The 17,219-nt window shown below is 35.8% G+C and overlaps 2 protein-coding genes across 3 annotated transcripts in view; one reads left to right on the top strand and one right to left on the bottom strand.

The window, feature by feature from the left end:
- The window catches only part of LOC122078869 (glycosylinositol phosphorylceramide mannosyl transferase 1-like), an 11,142-nt gene extending 8,527 nt beyond the window's left edge, over window positions 1-2,615 (bottom strand). For both annotated transcript variants that reach the window (XM_042645052.1, XM_042645051.1), the window contains exon 1: window positions 2,019-2,615. In XM_042645052.1, coding sequence (XP_042500986.1) covers window positions 2,019-2,248 — 230 coding nt within the window. In that variant the 5' untranslated portion in view covers window positions 2,249-2,615. The remainder of the gene's footprint in view (window positions 1-2,018) is intronic.
- A 10,768-nt stretch (window positions 2,616-13,383) lies between these two features.
- Window positions 13,384-17,219, top strand: part of LOC122080382 (myosin IB heavy chain-like) — a 15,283-nt gene continuing 11,447 nt past the window's right edge. Inside the window, exon 1 of the mRNA XM_042647342.1 lies at window positions 13,384-14,138. Coding sequence (XP_042503276.1) covers window positions 13,937-14,138 — 202 coding nt within the window. The 5' untranslated portion in view covers window positions 13,384-13,936. The remainder of the gene's footprint in view (window positions 14,139-17,219) is intronic.

Below are 17,219 nucleotides of genomic sequence, written 5' to 3' on the forward strand. Positions count from 1 at the left end.
TATAAGGAGTGATTCCTATCTTGGATGGTGCTTTGTATCAATCTATAAAAGCCATTCTCTCTCTCTCTCTCTCTCTCTAACCCACCATCCCATTCAGGATTTGGCCTCGACTAAAAGATGGAGGCAAATCCTGTTTCCCACCATGCCATTGAATGTAACAACACACCACTAATTTTCTCCTGCAGTTTGCAAAAAAAAAAAGAAAAGGAAAAGCTTCAAAAAGGTGTATGTCTAAGCACCAGTAACCCTTCCAGAAAACTGTTTCTCTACCATCATCAAATACTCCACTGTTATTCTGATATTCTGATATTCTGCTTCAAGAACTAGTTTGTTGCCATAATATCTTCCAAAGACTAGTATCACATCTCTCTATTACCTGAAACATTTCCTAGCGAATTTCAATCTATTAATTAAGAGCTTCCTAACCCCAAATCCATAATTGCCTTCCTCCTTTGAGGCAGGAGAGATCAGTCGAATTCATCCGAACTCCTGCAAAACTTTAACCACTCAACTGCAACTCTTGATTACCCATTTCTCTGAATTTTTGGTTGAAACCCAATTAAGCCTTAACGCCTATCACAGGAACTTGTTTACTGTTCACAATAAACACAAATTTGCACCAATACATCTTGAGACACACCTCAAACCCCTCAAATGACAGTTCCAGAATAGACCTACGTTTGAAATTTGCATCTGAAACAACTCTGGAGTTAGACTTCTACAACTGGTTACTCCCTTGCAAGTTCAGCCAGACAAATTACATCCAGCTGCATCCCACCTACAGAAGAAATAAATTATCAAAATAAAATTTATTGACTAGTTTATTAATTGTGTTGCTGGAAGGAAGCTATTGCCAAACAAACCCTCATCCCACTCACCATCCTGACTATTAAACTTTCTGAAAAAAGCCCACCCAACAACCAAACCAAAAATTGATCCACTTGTAATTTCCACCCTGTACACACTCATCACCTGGCTTGTCTGAAGTCTTGGAATATCAGAAACCACATTACACCAAAGAGCATAAAATCGGCCAATTTTAACCTCTTTTTACAAACTAAACTTTAATTCCATGACTTCTAACTCTCGCATGAACAGGGGAACAATCACCCATGGATTAAGGACAAAAATCTTAAAACAAACACCTGCCCACTCCAATTACCAGAAAGCTTGTAATAAATAGTTTAGATTTAATGATAAATAGAGGAAAAAGACGCACAGAGCAAGGGAAATTCTACAGAAAATGCTTCCAAATGCAACAACCAAGCAAAAGCAAGTATGCTGCCTCATCCTTCAAATTTTCAACAAACTCCCAAACATAGGTTCAAAAGTTCAGCACGTTCACAAAATGGGCAACAGGCTATGAAGTAATCCAAAAGAGAGAAGAACCTTTTGAAAATTAAACACAAATTTCACCTACTCAAGAGGATCTTACAAGTGATACAAAATTGCTTTCTTCAGTAGTCCAAAGAACGTGTTTGGATATTCAAAAGCAGACCATTACAAAAACTGTACAAAGTCAGGTTGGCCTTTTCAGTAGCAAAACGTAACCTACAGGAACTTAATCAGACTACTGAAAGGTACAAAACAAAACTAACTATGAATTGAAATCAACCACAACATAGGAAGAACAAAACAAAAGGCTTTCAACTCTTAAGAGATCAATCAAGATAAGTAATCGAAGCAATTGTATCAAACGGAAAAAAAAAAAAAAAGTGCATTTTAGGACAGCTTAAATCTTCATCAACTAAAACCTTCGATGAAGCTCGCTAGGGAAAGCAAACAAAAGCATAAACCTTGAACACTAACTAATCGCCAGATCCAAGACATAGGGCTCATTGGTGAAAATTCCGTCATTAATTACCAGATTCTCAACTTTAAGCAAAAAAAAAAAAAAGAATTCATCGAGCTGCGCTATAAATTCGATTAGATTCCATTAACTTCAAAACAGAACCGAAAACCAGTACACAATAGCAGGGGGTGGGGGGAATGGGAGAACAACTCTCTCTTAAACGAACCTGGGAGTAGGGAAGCTTCGAAGAGACTCGTGGCGGTGTCTCAATCCCACAGAAGTCGCGGCACGGCCAGCAATGAACACAACAGTAAAAGCAATACAGCAGCCGAGCAGCAGCTTAATCTTAACAGATCCAAGGAAGGAGGAGATCATAAGCTGACGGAATCTCTGCAGAATCCTGCGATTAAGGAAGTTCCCTCTCATCACACCAACTAATCGAAGCCCGCAGAGCATGATTTCACAAAGGACAACATTCAAATATCACTCGCCTTCTGGATGCCGTCATTGCTTAAGCTCAGATGAAGCTCATCTCGGCCTTCTCCTACCCCTCGACGACGATTGGTATCCGAGGGGTTGCAAAGGAAAGGACGTATACAGATGAAGAAGAATGAAGGGTAGTTGCAGCAACGCGAGGCATATGATGAAATCATGAAAGGGAAAGGCGGTAATGCCAATGCGATAACGAAGAACAAGATTCGCAATCGCGACAAATACACAGTGAGAAAATCTATGAGTGATGAAGTGATGGGATCTGGATTCTGGAATCCATCGCTCTCGAGGATCATAGTCTCACTTAGTGACTGCGTCGTCGAACAAATGTCCCTATAGTCTGCTTCCTTTCTTTTTAAGTAATTTTTTTGAATTCCCGACAGATACGATGAGAAAGACTGGGAGATGGCCAAACGATTCAAATATTAGACCGGATCCTGATCCGAGGATTTGAAATCTATTTTTTTATGGACCGGATGTACGAAATTATTCTCGTATGTAAACCTGATTCTAATTCTTTTTTTTTTTTTCTTTTTTGGTAAGACCTGATCCCAATTCAATAATATCTAATCATCTTACATTGTTACGTGGGTGGACATTTGGTTTGATTTAATTTGCTTGGGTAGATCAGCAATTAAAGTAAATCGGTTTGATTTTGATTTCAAAAGATGAAATCTTGTCTCAAGTCGGTTTCATGAGTAAACCATTTATAATCAAATTGATTTATCTATTTTTGAATCAAATAAAGAACTGTATAAAATTATATATAAATTGTTTTATATTTCAATCAATTGTGGATGATGATCCTACCAAGTACCAAGTAAGATCCACAGGTTAACCTTCAACCCCATCGACTCTATAAAGCTGACTTAGTGCTAATAAGAGTGTTTAATGCGAACACGATTGCTTAAAAAGATCCAAGCCTGTAACATATTCCCACCATGGCACATGAAGATGGGTTCAAGTAGGGTTTGGGTGGATTTCATTTGAACAGATATACTATGGCAGTTAAAAATGTCTTTTCCATTTTCTTCCTAACAGGGTTAGAATTAAAGGCCTAAAGGAGACGTGTAATTTCTCAAAGTGATAGTTAGGTGTTGAGATTAAGACATAATCCAGGGGATGTTTGAGTAATTTGCCAAAAAAAAAAAATTATAACAAATTAACAATAATGGTGGACAAGTGGGTGAAAATTTTCTCGATAGTGCAATCAAATAATACAAAGATGAGCTAATCTAGTTTCTTAATTAGCTTTCATGAAAGCAACGTAACAACTTAAAAAGGAAATAAAAAGTAATAATAAATTATTTTTGAAAAGTTTTAAACTTTTAATTTCCTAATTAAGGAATATAATCTAGAGTGAGTGGCATGATAGCGATTCTTTTAAGTGCCATCCACCAAAGTTAGGGACCTATCAATTTTATGCTCTATTTACAATTAACAAACCCAATCCAAAAAAATAAATAAATAATAATTTGGCCTCCCATTATATATTCAGATTTGTGTCTATTTTTCTTCTTTTCTATTTTTTAAAAAACCTATATACCCCTCCCATTCTCATTCTCCATTTGATTGAGTCGCTATGTAGCTCCAAAAAAGCCGTCAGCATACCTATTTTCCTCCTTTAAGAATAATAAAATATGCAACGTGCTCCTTTTTAGTTATGCCAATGGTCAACTTTGACCTAAAGCTACTTTCAATACCATTAAATGCTTGAGTTTAAGGACTAAAAGCAATAACTATCCTATCATCTATTTACGGGATAATCGCTATCATTCTCCTACACTTAGCCTAAACTAAAATTATTCTACGTTTATCTTTTTTTTTCTAAGTATCCCCAACATTAAACTTTTACCTCTCCTTCTCCTCTGTTAATATTAAAATAATAATAATAATAAAAATAAAATAAAAAATCAACGCTCTCTTCCAATAACCCCATATCTGCCTCTCCAATGAACGAAATTTTGCTGCAACACTTAGCTACACCCCGTACGTGGCAGCACCTCATAGATCCATGTTTAGCTGAAATTTTAATATTTTTTAACTCAATTTAACAGGACATTAGAGTTTTGAGTCCACCGTCAATCAGGGAAAGACTTCCTATTTTACTCTTTTACTTTAAGAAAAAAAAATGAATAATAAAGCAAACTTTGGGAACAAGTCCTTCTTCTTCTTCTTTGACTCAGGTATGAAGACAATAGAGAATCGACGCCGCTCCTTGCAATGTCTGACTCATGTCTGACTGTGTTTTCATTGTTGAGCTTGGAGGCCATGCAGCCCATAGTGCAATCCCAAAATTGGATAGCTTTGACTCGGGTATGTCTTCTTCTCCTTCAACTTCTTCATATTCCTGGCAATGTCCCACCTCCCCTGCCTAATTTGAGACTACAATAGAGATTTCACACATTGAACTTCACCCAATCAGCAAGAGTTCCAATCACGATTTGAGGAATCAAAACGGATTGGATCAATATTGACCATATTTTATCCCCTATTCGATTCTGATTCTTATTACATTTCTATTTCCCCTTTTTTTTCCCCTTCTTTTTGTGAGAAATACAATGGAAAAAGTATAATAAATGGTATTCTTTAAGAGTCTAACTAAAAGAACTCTTAATACCCAAATTTTAGTCTGAATGCACATAATTTCTCTATTTATCCAAATGATCCCACCTAAGTTTGCTTAGCCCTAACCAATACTGACCTTTTCTTCTAACCTTCTATAGACTCGTACAATGTGAGGTGTTGTAGTAATTGATGATTGAACAGTGAGGACAATATGGTTGATTGAAGATTTTGCCAAAAGAGACCGATCAAAATCAACTGAATCAAATAGTCAAAACAAAAAAGAGTCCAACCAATAAAGGGTGTTTCTCTTCAAGGTCAAGGTAAGGCTAATGCTCAATATATTTTAATTGATCCTTACAAAATTTTGATATTATGTCATATCATTTAGAGTTTGTATTTTGTAACATAAATCATTGGAATTATAAGTTAATGCATGTTATAGAGAATATTTGCATGATTAATCAAGAAAATGATTGCCATCATGAAGAAACTGCTTGTGAATGCCCAACGGAATCACTCCCGCAATACATGGTCATAAAAATGATAGTGTACCAAAAATTGGCATGAAGTTTGATTGTGAAGATAGTGCATATGAATTCTATAAGGAATATAGTCATCAAACTGGTTTTAGTATTAGAAAACAGTAAGTGAAGCGAACGACACTAGGACTTGTGAAAAGAAAAAACTTTTTGTTGCTCAAAACAAGGTGAACGAGCAGCGGATCAAAGGCGGGAACATACATTGTTTCATCGGGCAATCACAAAAATGAATTGTTTAGCATATATGACTTGCCATGTTCAAAAAAATGGTTTGTTTGAAGTTGTTTCATCTAAAGAAGAACATAATCATGAGTTTACACCCTCACCAATAAAGCAAATGTTAAGATAAAAAAAAAAGATTACACCTGTCCCAAGCAGCTGTTGCAAATGATGCAGAGAAATCTGGGATATCCATCAAATCAATCATTAAATTATTGAGTATGCAAGTTAGAGGCCGTGAAAATCTTGGAATTTTGGATGTTGATTATAGAAATTATGTATATTCAAAGATGAGGATGGCACTACAAAAAAGAGATGGTCGTACCATTTTTGAATATTTTCATAAAATGTAGTTCGAGGATCCTTCTTATTTTTATTCAATACAACTTGATAATGATGATCATATCATGAATATTTTTTGGGCAGATGCTAGATCATTGGTTGATTATGGATACTTTGGAGATATTATATATTTTGACACAACTTATCGAACGAATGCATATGGTAGGCCTTTTGCTCCATTTCTTGGGGTTAATCACCATAGATAAACAATTATCTTTGGCGCAACATTACTTTATGATGAAACTGCATAATCATTTGAGTGGTTGTTTGAGACTTTTCTTAGTGCAATGTCTAGTAAACAACCGAAAATGATACTTACAGATCAATATGTTGTAATGGATAAGTCAATATCAAAGATTTTTTTTTAACTTACATCACTATTTATGTGTTTTGCATATTTACCAAAATGTTACCAAACATCTAAGTCACGTTTTTCATTCATTAAAACAATTTGTATATGATTTTCGTAGTTGTGTATATGATTATGAAGATGAAAATGAATGGATTACTGCATGGGATAATATGCTCAAGAAACATGTGCTTAGCGATAATACATGGTTGGATGGGATATATAAGGAAAGACAAAAATGGGCTATGGTGTATGCTAGACCTATGTTCACTGCTGATATGAAAAGCACCCAATGTATTGAGTCAACGAATAATGAGTTGAAAAAATATTTGAAATCGAAGCATAATTTTTTACAATTTTTTTAGTATTACTCAAGACTCTTGGCAGATAAAAGATATAAAAAACTTCAAGTTCATGTAGAAATGTTGAGACATGCTGCAAAAATATACACTACAAAAGTGTTCCAAAAGTTTCAAGAAGAATACATTAAGGTGTTGGCTTGTACCATTTATAAATCTAGTAAGTCTGATGCAACTATTGAATACAAAGTCAAATATGGGACGAAAACTCAAGAACACTTGGTTAAATATGAGGTTTCAACAATTATGGTTCAGTGCAATTGCATAAAGTTTAGCTTTGTCGGGATTTTATGTGCTCATGCTATAAAAGTTCTAGATAAGAAAAATATTAAGAGGCTTCCATCCCATTATATTTTTAAAAGATAGACTAAAGATACAAAGATTGGTATTATCAAGGAATATCATGGAATTGGAGTTGAGATGCAAGGCAATCAACAAGAATTTATAGGAAATTGTTATTCATATATGAGTCAGAATTTTTGGAAAATTTTCACACTTGCAGGCTTGCAGCTGAGAGTTAGATCATGTATGCACATGCATACAAATGTTCATTACGATTGTTGAAAAACTTGCAAGAAATGAAGAAACAATGCAACACTAATGGTATAGAAATTGAAAATGATGTCCAAGATAAAGTTTTAACTGGAGTTGTAGAACAAGATGAAAATAAGAAACATAGTATAGCTTTCAATCCGTCCTTGGGATTAAAACAAAATCTACAGCTAAATGTCAACGGAAGAAATTAAAGGGTCCACTAGAGCAGTGAAAGAATCATAAATCTCAAACAATAACAAGTCAGGTACTTCTTTTAATATTTTATTTTTATTTTAACTTTTATAACAATTTTTAAAATATATTTAAATAAGTGCGATATTTAATTATGTAGGTTTTGTCCATTGCAATGACTCACAACAAAAATATGGAATCAATTCTCAATAGGATTATGAAGAAGTTGAAGATCCCAAATTTGGGTAGTTTGACTCAGGTATATTACAAGAACTAACTTTTTAGTCTAATTTCATAACTAAAGTAAAATTTATCATAATTTTATGCAGGAATATTTTGATATTGGTAGCAATGTTCAAAAGAACAGACAACTAGACTTACCTTCCCATCTTTTCAACCACACGAATGTGGAGATGCTACAAGAACTCATATGAAGAATTTTGGCCGTGACATTCTCGGTTCTACATCCTCCCAGGATTGTTTTTCTTTCACTCAATTACTTGAGGTAAAGATTGTGATTTTTTGTTGAAAATAAATATGAAATTTATGTATATATTTCTTTTATCCATTTGTTAATATTTTGTTGTATAATTTGTAGGACTCAATAGCTCGTTCTGGTGATATCCAACAAGAGCAACAATTTGTCGAGTCCAACTTGGATTTATCTTCTCTTTAGAGATACATGCTACTCTTATTTTATTTTATTTTTTTAATAAAACATGTCAAATAGATGTATGATCTTTTTTAATTGAAATTTTAAGATGAACCTACCGCAATTTTTCCTTAGTGCCTCGTAACTGGAGTGCAAATGATTTGCGGTATATTGGAAAGGATAATAGATATTGTGACACATATCAGCCATACAATCTATACTTTAACCCTAGTAATGATCTTCATCCTTAAGTTCCACAAACACCCTCTTAGGAATACTGTTTTTCAAAACACCCTTTAACCATTTTTTTGGTTGCCATAGGGGTTAGCTGCAACTCGGACAATAGCAAAATTGCATTCGCTGATATGTGGTGAGGCGGGACTAGGAAAAATCTGAACAAAAATGAATTTAGTTTGGTTTTATTAATCAACCATATATCTAAATTCTCTCTCCCTCTCTCTCTCTCTCTCTCTCTCTCTCTCTGTATTGTGGGGGCGCTATGGTTCTAACACTCGGATTTGGTTGATCACTATCGCCTTTGACCAATCCCTAAGCTTAATGACCCGATCTCGATGCACAAGTAAGGCACAAGGTAAAAATATATATTTTTTTAATTAAAAAATAAGGATAAATTTATCTTGCATTATACGATCCAATCCAAATCAATATTTGCCTTAATTAATCCCAATAAGGATAAATCTATCTTGGGAGAAGGACAGTGAATCTTGTTCCCAAAGTTTGCTTTATTATTATTTTTTTTTTCAAAGGAAAAAAGGTAAAATAGGAAGTCTTTCCTTGATTGACGGTGGACTCAAAACGCCTTGTTAAATTGAGTTAAAATATGTTAAAATTTGAGCTAAACGTGGATCTATGAGGTGCTGCCATGTACGGATTGCTAAGTAGCTGCAACGCTACTTCGTTCCTCTCCAATGCCTTTCTCCATTTCGTCAACCCTCCCTTCCGGTAACCCTGTATCTGTCTCTCCAATTCCCCGCTGGCTGCTCCCTCTGTTACTCTTCCATATGTTATATCCCCAGCTGCTACAACCAGGCCTACAACTTCATCCACGAGCACATTGTCACCATGAGTGCTCAAAATGCTAAGCTTGCTGAGGAGCTCATTACCATCCCATCCACTGATGGCTCCAAACCTGGCCCACCTGCCACCTTCTCTCGCTTCCTCATCTCTTGTGCCCCCACCTCTCTCCTGTGAGGCCTCTCCATTGCATTCATGGAATGGCAAGCTTAAGCCACAACATCATCACTTTACCCGGACTGCTAATGTAGGACATTAAAGGAAACGATAGAGAAGGGCTGCTACAAGGGATGGTGATTAGATGATGGTGGTGGGTGATAATGGACAGGTGTAAGGAATAAGGATATCAAAAATAGATGGGGAAGTGGGGATCTTTTAAGTGACTAGTTTCAGTTTTGAATTTTAAGAAAAGTAACTGATGCCCAACCGGCCATGCAAGAGGAGGCTACAAGTTTCCATTACAAACAATAATGCATGAATCTTTCGGTAAGAGCCGTTGGAATTCTAACCATGGGATCATAGCATGGTTTCAAGTATCCATCTCATCGACCATATCGAATCGGTCCCTGATTGTTTTGGATCGATTATCCATATCGTTTCAAGGGTAAAATAGTAAATAATTAGTACGATCCAATCCAGATTGGTATCGGATCATTATAGGCAGATATCGATACTGATACTGATACTGTCTCTTAAATCCTTGGATCATAGCCACATCCGAGGGGAAATATTACTAGACCGTGGAAGGTTAAGATCAGTGAATTTTACCTTTCTTGATACAACTATCCCTGGCTAACCATATGAAATAACATGTGATGACAAATGTAGAAATGAATAAGCAAATATCAATTTTTGGCCTGATTAAAAAAATTTAGGGAAAATAAAGTTGTTTGGTTGCAAGCCCCTGTGCCGAAACACAGGGGTGCGTGGAATTATTGATCCACCCCCTAAGAAATAAAAAAAATTATTTATGTTGATGCCCCTATATGTGCTCTCATTGCCCCTAACACTATTGCAGGGACAACACAACTAGGAAACAATCTATTGCTATATAACATTTTAAAGAGGTTATTCCCATGGAGATGTTCAGTTCTTTATCCAAAAAGACTCATTGCCTAGATTCTCCTAGGCTATGTTTGGATGCCAAGAGAAGAAAAGAAAATAATACAAACAATGTATAAACAACAACAAACTCAGCCTTATCCCAACTAATGGAGTTGGCTACATAATATGTGCAAAATAAAGTAGGGAATATTGAGGTTCCAACAAAATAGGAGAAATGAAGAAATGAGAGTAAGGTGAAAGAGGCACAATCTAGAAAGTCAGGAGAATCTTAGCTAAATTGATCTTGCCCTTCAATAGGTTTTACCCGATGTCATACTTGGGACAAGACCTACACTATACATGCCATTGCTCATAACTTCTCCTATGGTCATCTTAGACATGCCCCTAACTCTTTTAGTTCCTTCAATTGGAATTAGATCAATCCTCCATATTGAGGCATCCCCAAGCCTCCGTTGAACATGGCCATACAACCCTAAACAACTTTCTCAAAGCTGTCATTGATCACTGCAACTCTCAAATAAACTCTAATATGTTCATTCTTTACTTTATGCTTCTTAGTTTTGCCACACATTCATCTTAACATCCTTATATTTTTTACACATAGCTTCTCTATATGACATTTCTTAATTACCCAACATTATGCTTTATACATTATGGCCGGATGTACCACAATCCTATAGAACTTTCCTTTAAGCTTTAAAAAATATGTTGATTACACAACACCCCGGTCATACTTCTCCATTTCATTTCATCTATCCCACTTTAATTATTTGTGAAACATCATTCTTTATGTCACATTTTTTATTTATAGTTGACTTCAAATATCTAAAATATTCTCTTGTGGTATCTCTCTATCCTCAATTTTCACCATGTCATTATCCATCATAACATGACTAAAGTTACACATCATATACCCCATCTTCGATATATAAATCTTAAAGCCTCTTGTATTCTAAACTTGAATTCTATAGCTCTAACTTAGCATTAATTCCTACTTTTATTTTATCCACCAAAACGATATCATTGAAAAAGAGCATACACCACACGACTTCTTCTTGATTTCCTTGATTAAATCATCCATGATAAGCACAAATAAATAAGGGTTTAAGGTTGATCTCTGATATAACCCAATCACAATTGGGAATTTCTCACCGTGATCTCCCATAGTTTTCACACTAGTCACCACGCACTCATACACATCTTGTATTACATCCACATATTTTCTTAACACCCTTCTCTCTTCACAAAATATGTAGGAATAAATCTCTAGTGACTCTGTTATAGGCCATATTCGTCAAAAATAGTAAATAAAACAAATAAGACAAAAATGATAATTACACAATAATTTTTTTTGTCTATCTCTCTCCTTATTAGAAAAAGAGCCCTTAAGAATCATATAAAACAAACTCAAGAAAAAAGAAAAATCATAAGATTGTTTTCCATAAGGATGAAAGCATAATAAAGGATAATAAATTGACATACCTTTTGGGGATATAGAACCAACCTTCGTAAAAGATTTTGCAGGAGATTATAGTAGATGATCGCAATAGGATGAAGCCACCAACAATCCAAGGAACTCATAAGAAATTAAGGTGCTTACCTCAGTTGGACAGGTATACCACAACCCAATATTTTGAGCTTTCAAAAGTCCCTTTGCATGTATGACTTTGAGATATTTAAATCTAGGGTGGAGATGACTGATCATAAAGTCCAACCTCAAGTGAGATGCTAGCCATCTAATGACATATCCAAAATGCCTCTTTGGCCTACCTTGATATTAATAAAATGACAAAAAAGAAAAAAAGAAGAAAAAAGGGGGGGGGGGGACAAAAATACAACCTGCCAATTTCATAAATCAAAATCGATTTTTGCAAAAAGAAAAAAAATATAATATTTTTATGTTAATAATTAAAAACATTTTTCCTACAAAGCCATTTGATAACAACTTTTTTTAAAATGGCAGTTGTAGGTAAGCGTACACTTCTATAATTGTTAAGTCACTGGCAATGAAACATTAGTCACTAAGATCAACACTCAATGTATACGAGGTCTTTCTATGGACAGATTTCACAGATCTTATGTATACCGACTATCAAGTGACTAATCCTTATCATGTCTTCCATAGTCAGAGTAATTTAGACTTACATCCCTCAAACCCATCATAGTTCAACAATGCATATGTAAACACATAATGCACCATGATAGGTGTGATAAAGTCGAGGATTAAAACGTGACTCATCCGGATGATCATCGAAAAACTAGTTCATTAATCCAGTAGACCAAATAACACCGGAATCATTTAACAAATTCCATAAGCCACAAAATCTACATGCCATAAAATAAAATAAAATAATTTAATAATAATATGCAAAAATAACACAAATAAAAATATGTTGGGCCACACAAATTCCAACGGGCCTCACATTTTTTCTTTTCTTAACCTAGTCTAAAAGAAATTGTAGGAGAGAGATGCCATTTGGTGTCCAATCTCCACTTCTAAGGGTCTGCTTGATAATATTTCAAGAAACACGTTTTTGTGTCCAGAAATGACAAAAATGGAACAAAAAGCGTTTGATAAAACCGTTTCGTTTCACTTGTTTTCAGAAATAGAAATTGAAATTTCTACCTATTTATGGTTCAAGAAACAACCTAGGTGAAACAAGTTCTGCCGTTTTTGGAAACGACTCGAGGCCATTCTTTTCGCTAGTTACTATCGACTTCCAGAAACATGACTATCAAACACCTTCAATTTTGTTTATGTTTCTAGAAACAGAAATTTAGGGCCCGTTTGATAACGTTTCAAGTCTAGAAACGGCAGAAAGGGAACAAAAAATGTTTGATAAAACTGTTTTGTTTCACTTATTTTCAGAAATTGAAATTGAAATTTCTTCCTATTTATGGTTCAAAAAACGACCCAGAACTTGTTTTGCCGTTTCTGGAAACGACTCATGGCCATTCTTTTCACTTGTTAATATCGACTTCAAAAAACATGACTATTAAACACCTTCAATTTTGTTTATGTTTTTAGAAACGAAAATTTATGTTTCTGCTGTCTCTTGAAATAGAAACGACAGAAACATTATCAAACGGCCCTAAGTGTTTATCTAAGCAGAAAAACCTGCTCAAGTTAGCTCTACTGCTCTAGTGCATTTGCTGCTTTAAGTACTTTTAGAAGAAAGATTTGATTTTGAACTTTGAATGTACATTTTCACTTCTATAGAGCAAGAGCAATCCAGTCCATGAGGATCCATTGCCACTTCTGGGGAATTGATTCTTGCTCGTAAAAGAAGAGGAAGCCCATTTCATCTACAGAAAATTGCAACAACTTTAATGGACAGATTACCTTTTTTGGAAAATCATGGGAAGAGAGAGAAAGTGGGATGAAGAGAATTTCTGTGCCAACTGTCAGATTTAATCTCTAAATAGGAATTGGAAATTTGGAATGCTCCACTGGTCCAGGCCTGATTTCCCGCTCTGGTTTCTACATGTCAAGATGTCAACCATTGCGGATTGTTTATCCACTCCCCGCCCTCCACCCCCTAAAAAAACAGAAAAAAAATCCTCCCCCTCTCTCTTCCGCAGTGGGAAGCCCAAATTGGGAAATCTCTGAACCATCTCAACCTATGATCGGAGACGGAGCTGCGATGGTCTGAAATCTGGCTCCCATTTATTTTTCATTTTTCACCAATTGATTTAGGGAGAAACATAGAAGATAGATAAGAAGACGAATCGACGTCTTAATCTTGTTAAGAGCAAAGGAAAAATTGGGATATCTCTTGAGAAGAAAAAATTTCGACTATGGATAAATTCAGATCGTTACGGAAAGTCAATGTCCAGATCCCTGAAGCTGGTAGAGATAACAATGAAGACGTGGAAGAAACACCGGAAGCCAATGAGGAGAGCGGGATTCGAATTAATCCCTCGCAGAACAACACCCCAAAAGGAGATTATCTAGATATTCCTTCTCAGCCCTTTCTCATGAAGATCTTGGAGAAACAAGGTACATTTTCGAATGCAAATCTCATGGTATTTGGTTTTACTGGATTTCTTATGGGAAGGTTTGCGATATATTGCTGGATCCATTTTTGGGTTGTTCTATTTCGTGGGTGACATAGATAGGTTTGAATTTCTACTGTTCTTCTCATGGATGAAGTGATCGAATATGCTTCGAATGCTATAGCATGATGGTTGTTGATGGGGTTTCACATTTAAGTCTCTCTATTGTAGGAATGGATTTGACAACCAAACCAGCCCCAAACTGCAGTAACTTTTAAACTAAGAACAACCAAAACCAATAGCAAACTTATAGCAGAAAATCAGACTTCGGCCACAAACCAGAATTGATAAACGATCTCAATGAACAGTAACCAGAAGCGAAATAAATCACCAGCAGTCTTAGGATTAACCCAGAAATTTTAATAACAATATAACACCTCCAATAGGTTCAGATCACAGATGCTAATAGTCCAGAATGTCACAGTAACACAGAACAGAAAACAGAATCTAAATCTGTGCAGGTTTGACAATCGGCCAGAATTGCCTGACAGTTCACTTCAGCAGATCCAGTGGTCTGATTGACCCCAAAATTGGATCGATCCTCCCTCTGGATAGGATTATCCTTCGGTCAGAATATGGAGGCCATCGGATGGCTGGTTCTCCAAAAACAGCTAGGCCGATAGGAAGGAAAACAGAGAAAACCAATCCAGAAATCTGCAGAGAAGTTTGATCACTTACCTGAACAGTTGGAGAAGAGAATCCAATAAGAAAACCAGATAAGAAAAGACCCACCCGGACTTCTCGCCGCAGAGTGTCGATCGGATCACACACCAATCCCTAACCCTTGATCAGACACAAAGGTATAGCCATGGAGTAAACCCAGCGGCAGCAACATGAAGCTTCTCTTTTTTTTTTTATTGTAAAAATCGTCTCTCTATGATGAGAGCTCTCCTTTATTTATAATAATGATGTGGAGGGTTTACAAGTAATAGTAATACTAAATCTGAGTTACTAAAAATTGATTACAAGAAGTTACTAAAAAATGGAAATTAGAATCTAATGAAAATAGAAACTAGTCTAGACAGAAATTAGAAACTAACAATGACTTGAAATTAGAAACTAATTTAGGTACTGAAATTAGAAACTAAATAACCCCATCTAAAAAGGAAACTAAAAAAAAGGAAACAAATCATTGAATCCCGTATGCAACCTTAGAACCCCTAGTTTAGACCCATATAAGTAGCCCAATACACTCCAAACCACATGGACTGAAGGCCCAACACGTATACAACCCAACCCTAAGCTTATTCCTAATAAAACAAGCTTAGTTTGGTGAAGAATCTGCATCACTCTCTCACGCACCCACATGCGTGCACACCCACACACACATGCCTTGAATGCAAACGCATGATGGGTGTTGATGGGGGCTCACATTTAAGTCTCTCATGCATGCGCGCACGCGCACGTGCACGCCCACACTTTCTCAACAACAACAACAACAACAACAACAACAACGACAACTACTACTACTCAGCTTTATTAGAGGTCATACTTGATACAAAGCCTAACTTATGCATGTCTTTCCTCACCATTTCTGCAGACCTATATTAGGTTTGCCCTTGGCTTTTTAGCTCATTCAATCTGAATCAAATCACTCTTCCCATTTTAGCCATGGTATCTATCACCGAGTTGGCTTCTCTGTAACAGTGCTACACTTGAATTCTATCAAATCTTGACATAAACTCTGCATTCGTGATTCGTGAATAATCTGACACAGTACACTGTGGTGGTTGATATAAAGGGTCTTGAAGAAAGTCCACCAGTGATAGAATCCACTTCAAGAATTGTATTGTGCAAGCCCTATTGGAGTGCCAATCTGAGCTTTTCTGGCAGCTAAAAATTCTTCTATTAAAGATGATCCAATTCCTATTTGAGCAGAAATTGTCACAATGAAATCTCCTCAATGAGCTCTTATAATTATGCTAATAGCAATTGAATCAGGATTTCTGTGATAATAATTAACCTTAACAAAAGGTTGAAGAGGAAATTGTTATTTCACATAAATTTTAGGTCCCTGTTCATCATTCATATCCTCTCTGCTTTGAAATTTTAGGCCTGATGAGCAAGGATCCCATGTGGAAGTTGAACTCTAATGTGCAGAATTATAGTTCAGCCACATGATCTAGATTTTGAATATAATCAATGTGTGATGTTGAGGTTTGGATGGGGATAAATCTGTGGGAATTTAATGCTGCAGAAGCTGATTTAATGATAAGGAGAAATCTGAATTGGAAAGCTTCAGCTGATTCAACAAAGTCCAGAGACTATGAGAGGGCATTGAGGGATTATATGATTAATGAGTGGCTGCACATTTATGCAGAAGGGACAATCCGTGGGTAAAGGGAATCCACTAGCAGAAAATAAAACCGAAGTCTGGATAGAATATACCTTCCAAGAGTTCATAATGTTATTGATCTGTAGAAAAGATTTTGTAATTTGCATTTGGCTTCGACCGGGTTCCTGTTGAATGGAAATAAAAAAGTTCATGTGCCATCTCAAATATGCTTAGTTGAGCATAATTTGTTATTCCTATACTACAGCTTCTGATGTTTTCCTCTGGAGAAAGATAAAAAACTTGGATTTCCTGCTATGAGGCAGAATGTTGGGCAATATTAATACGAGAGTAGCTCTTATGCAAATTTCAAGATGTTTAAGTGGTGGGATTTTAAATATAATTATAAATGAATGCTTTTTTAGGATCCTGGGGTAGCACTAGTAGGTAATACAGCCATAAAAGTGAGCTAAGATGGTTTGTTCATGTGCACCAATGTGGATTGTTTAGATGGACTAGTGGCAAGACTCGTATAGATGGAATCAAAGATGGTGCATCAACAGGATCTCAGGGTGGCAGAAATAGGTGACAAGACTTGGATAGATTACTTGAGAGCAATGTTAGAGATTCGGCAGTGGCTTTTAGAGCTTCTCCTTTTCTTATTAGATTTTGTTGATTTATCAAGTCCACTTTTCCCTTTTACATGCTCTATTTTCAATGTACTCAATAAGTTTTTTTTTTTTTTTTTGGATG

The sequence above is a fragment of the Macadamia integrifolia genome, chromosome 5, assembly GCF_013358625.1.
Source record: "Macadamia integrifolia cultivar HAES 741 chromosome 5, SCU_Mint_v3, whole genome shotgun sequence".
NCBI classification, from domain to species: Eukaryota; Viridiplantae; Streptophyta; class Magnoliopsida; order Proteales; family Proteaceae; genus Macadamia; species Macadamia integrifolia.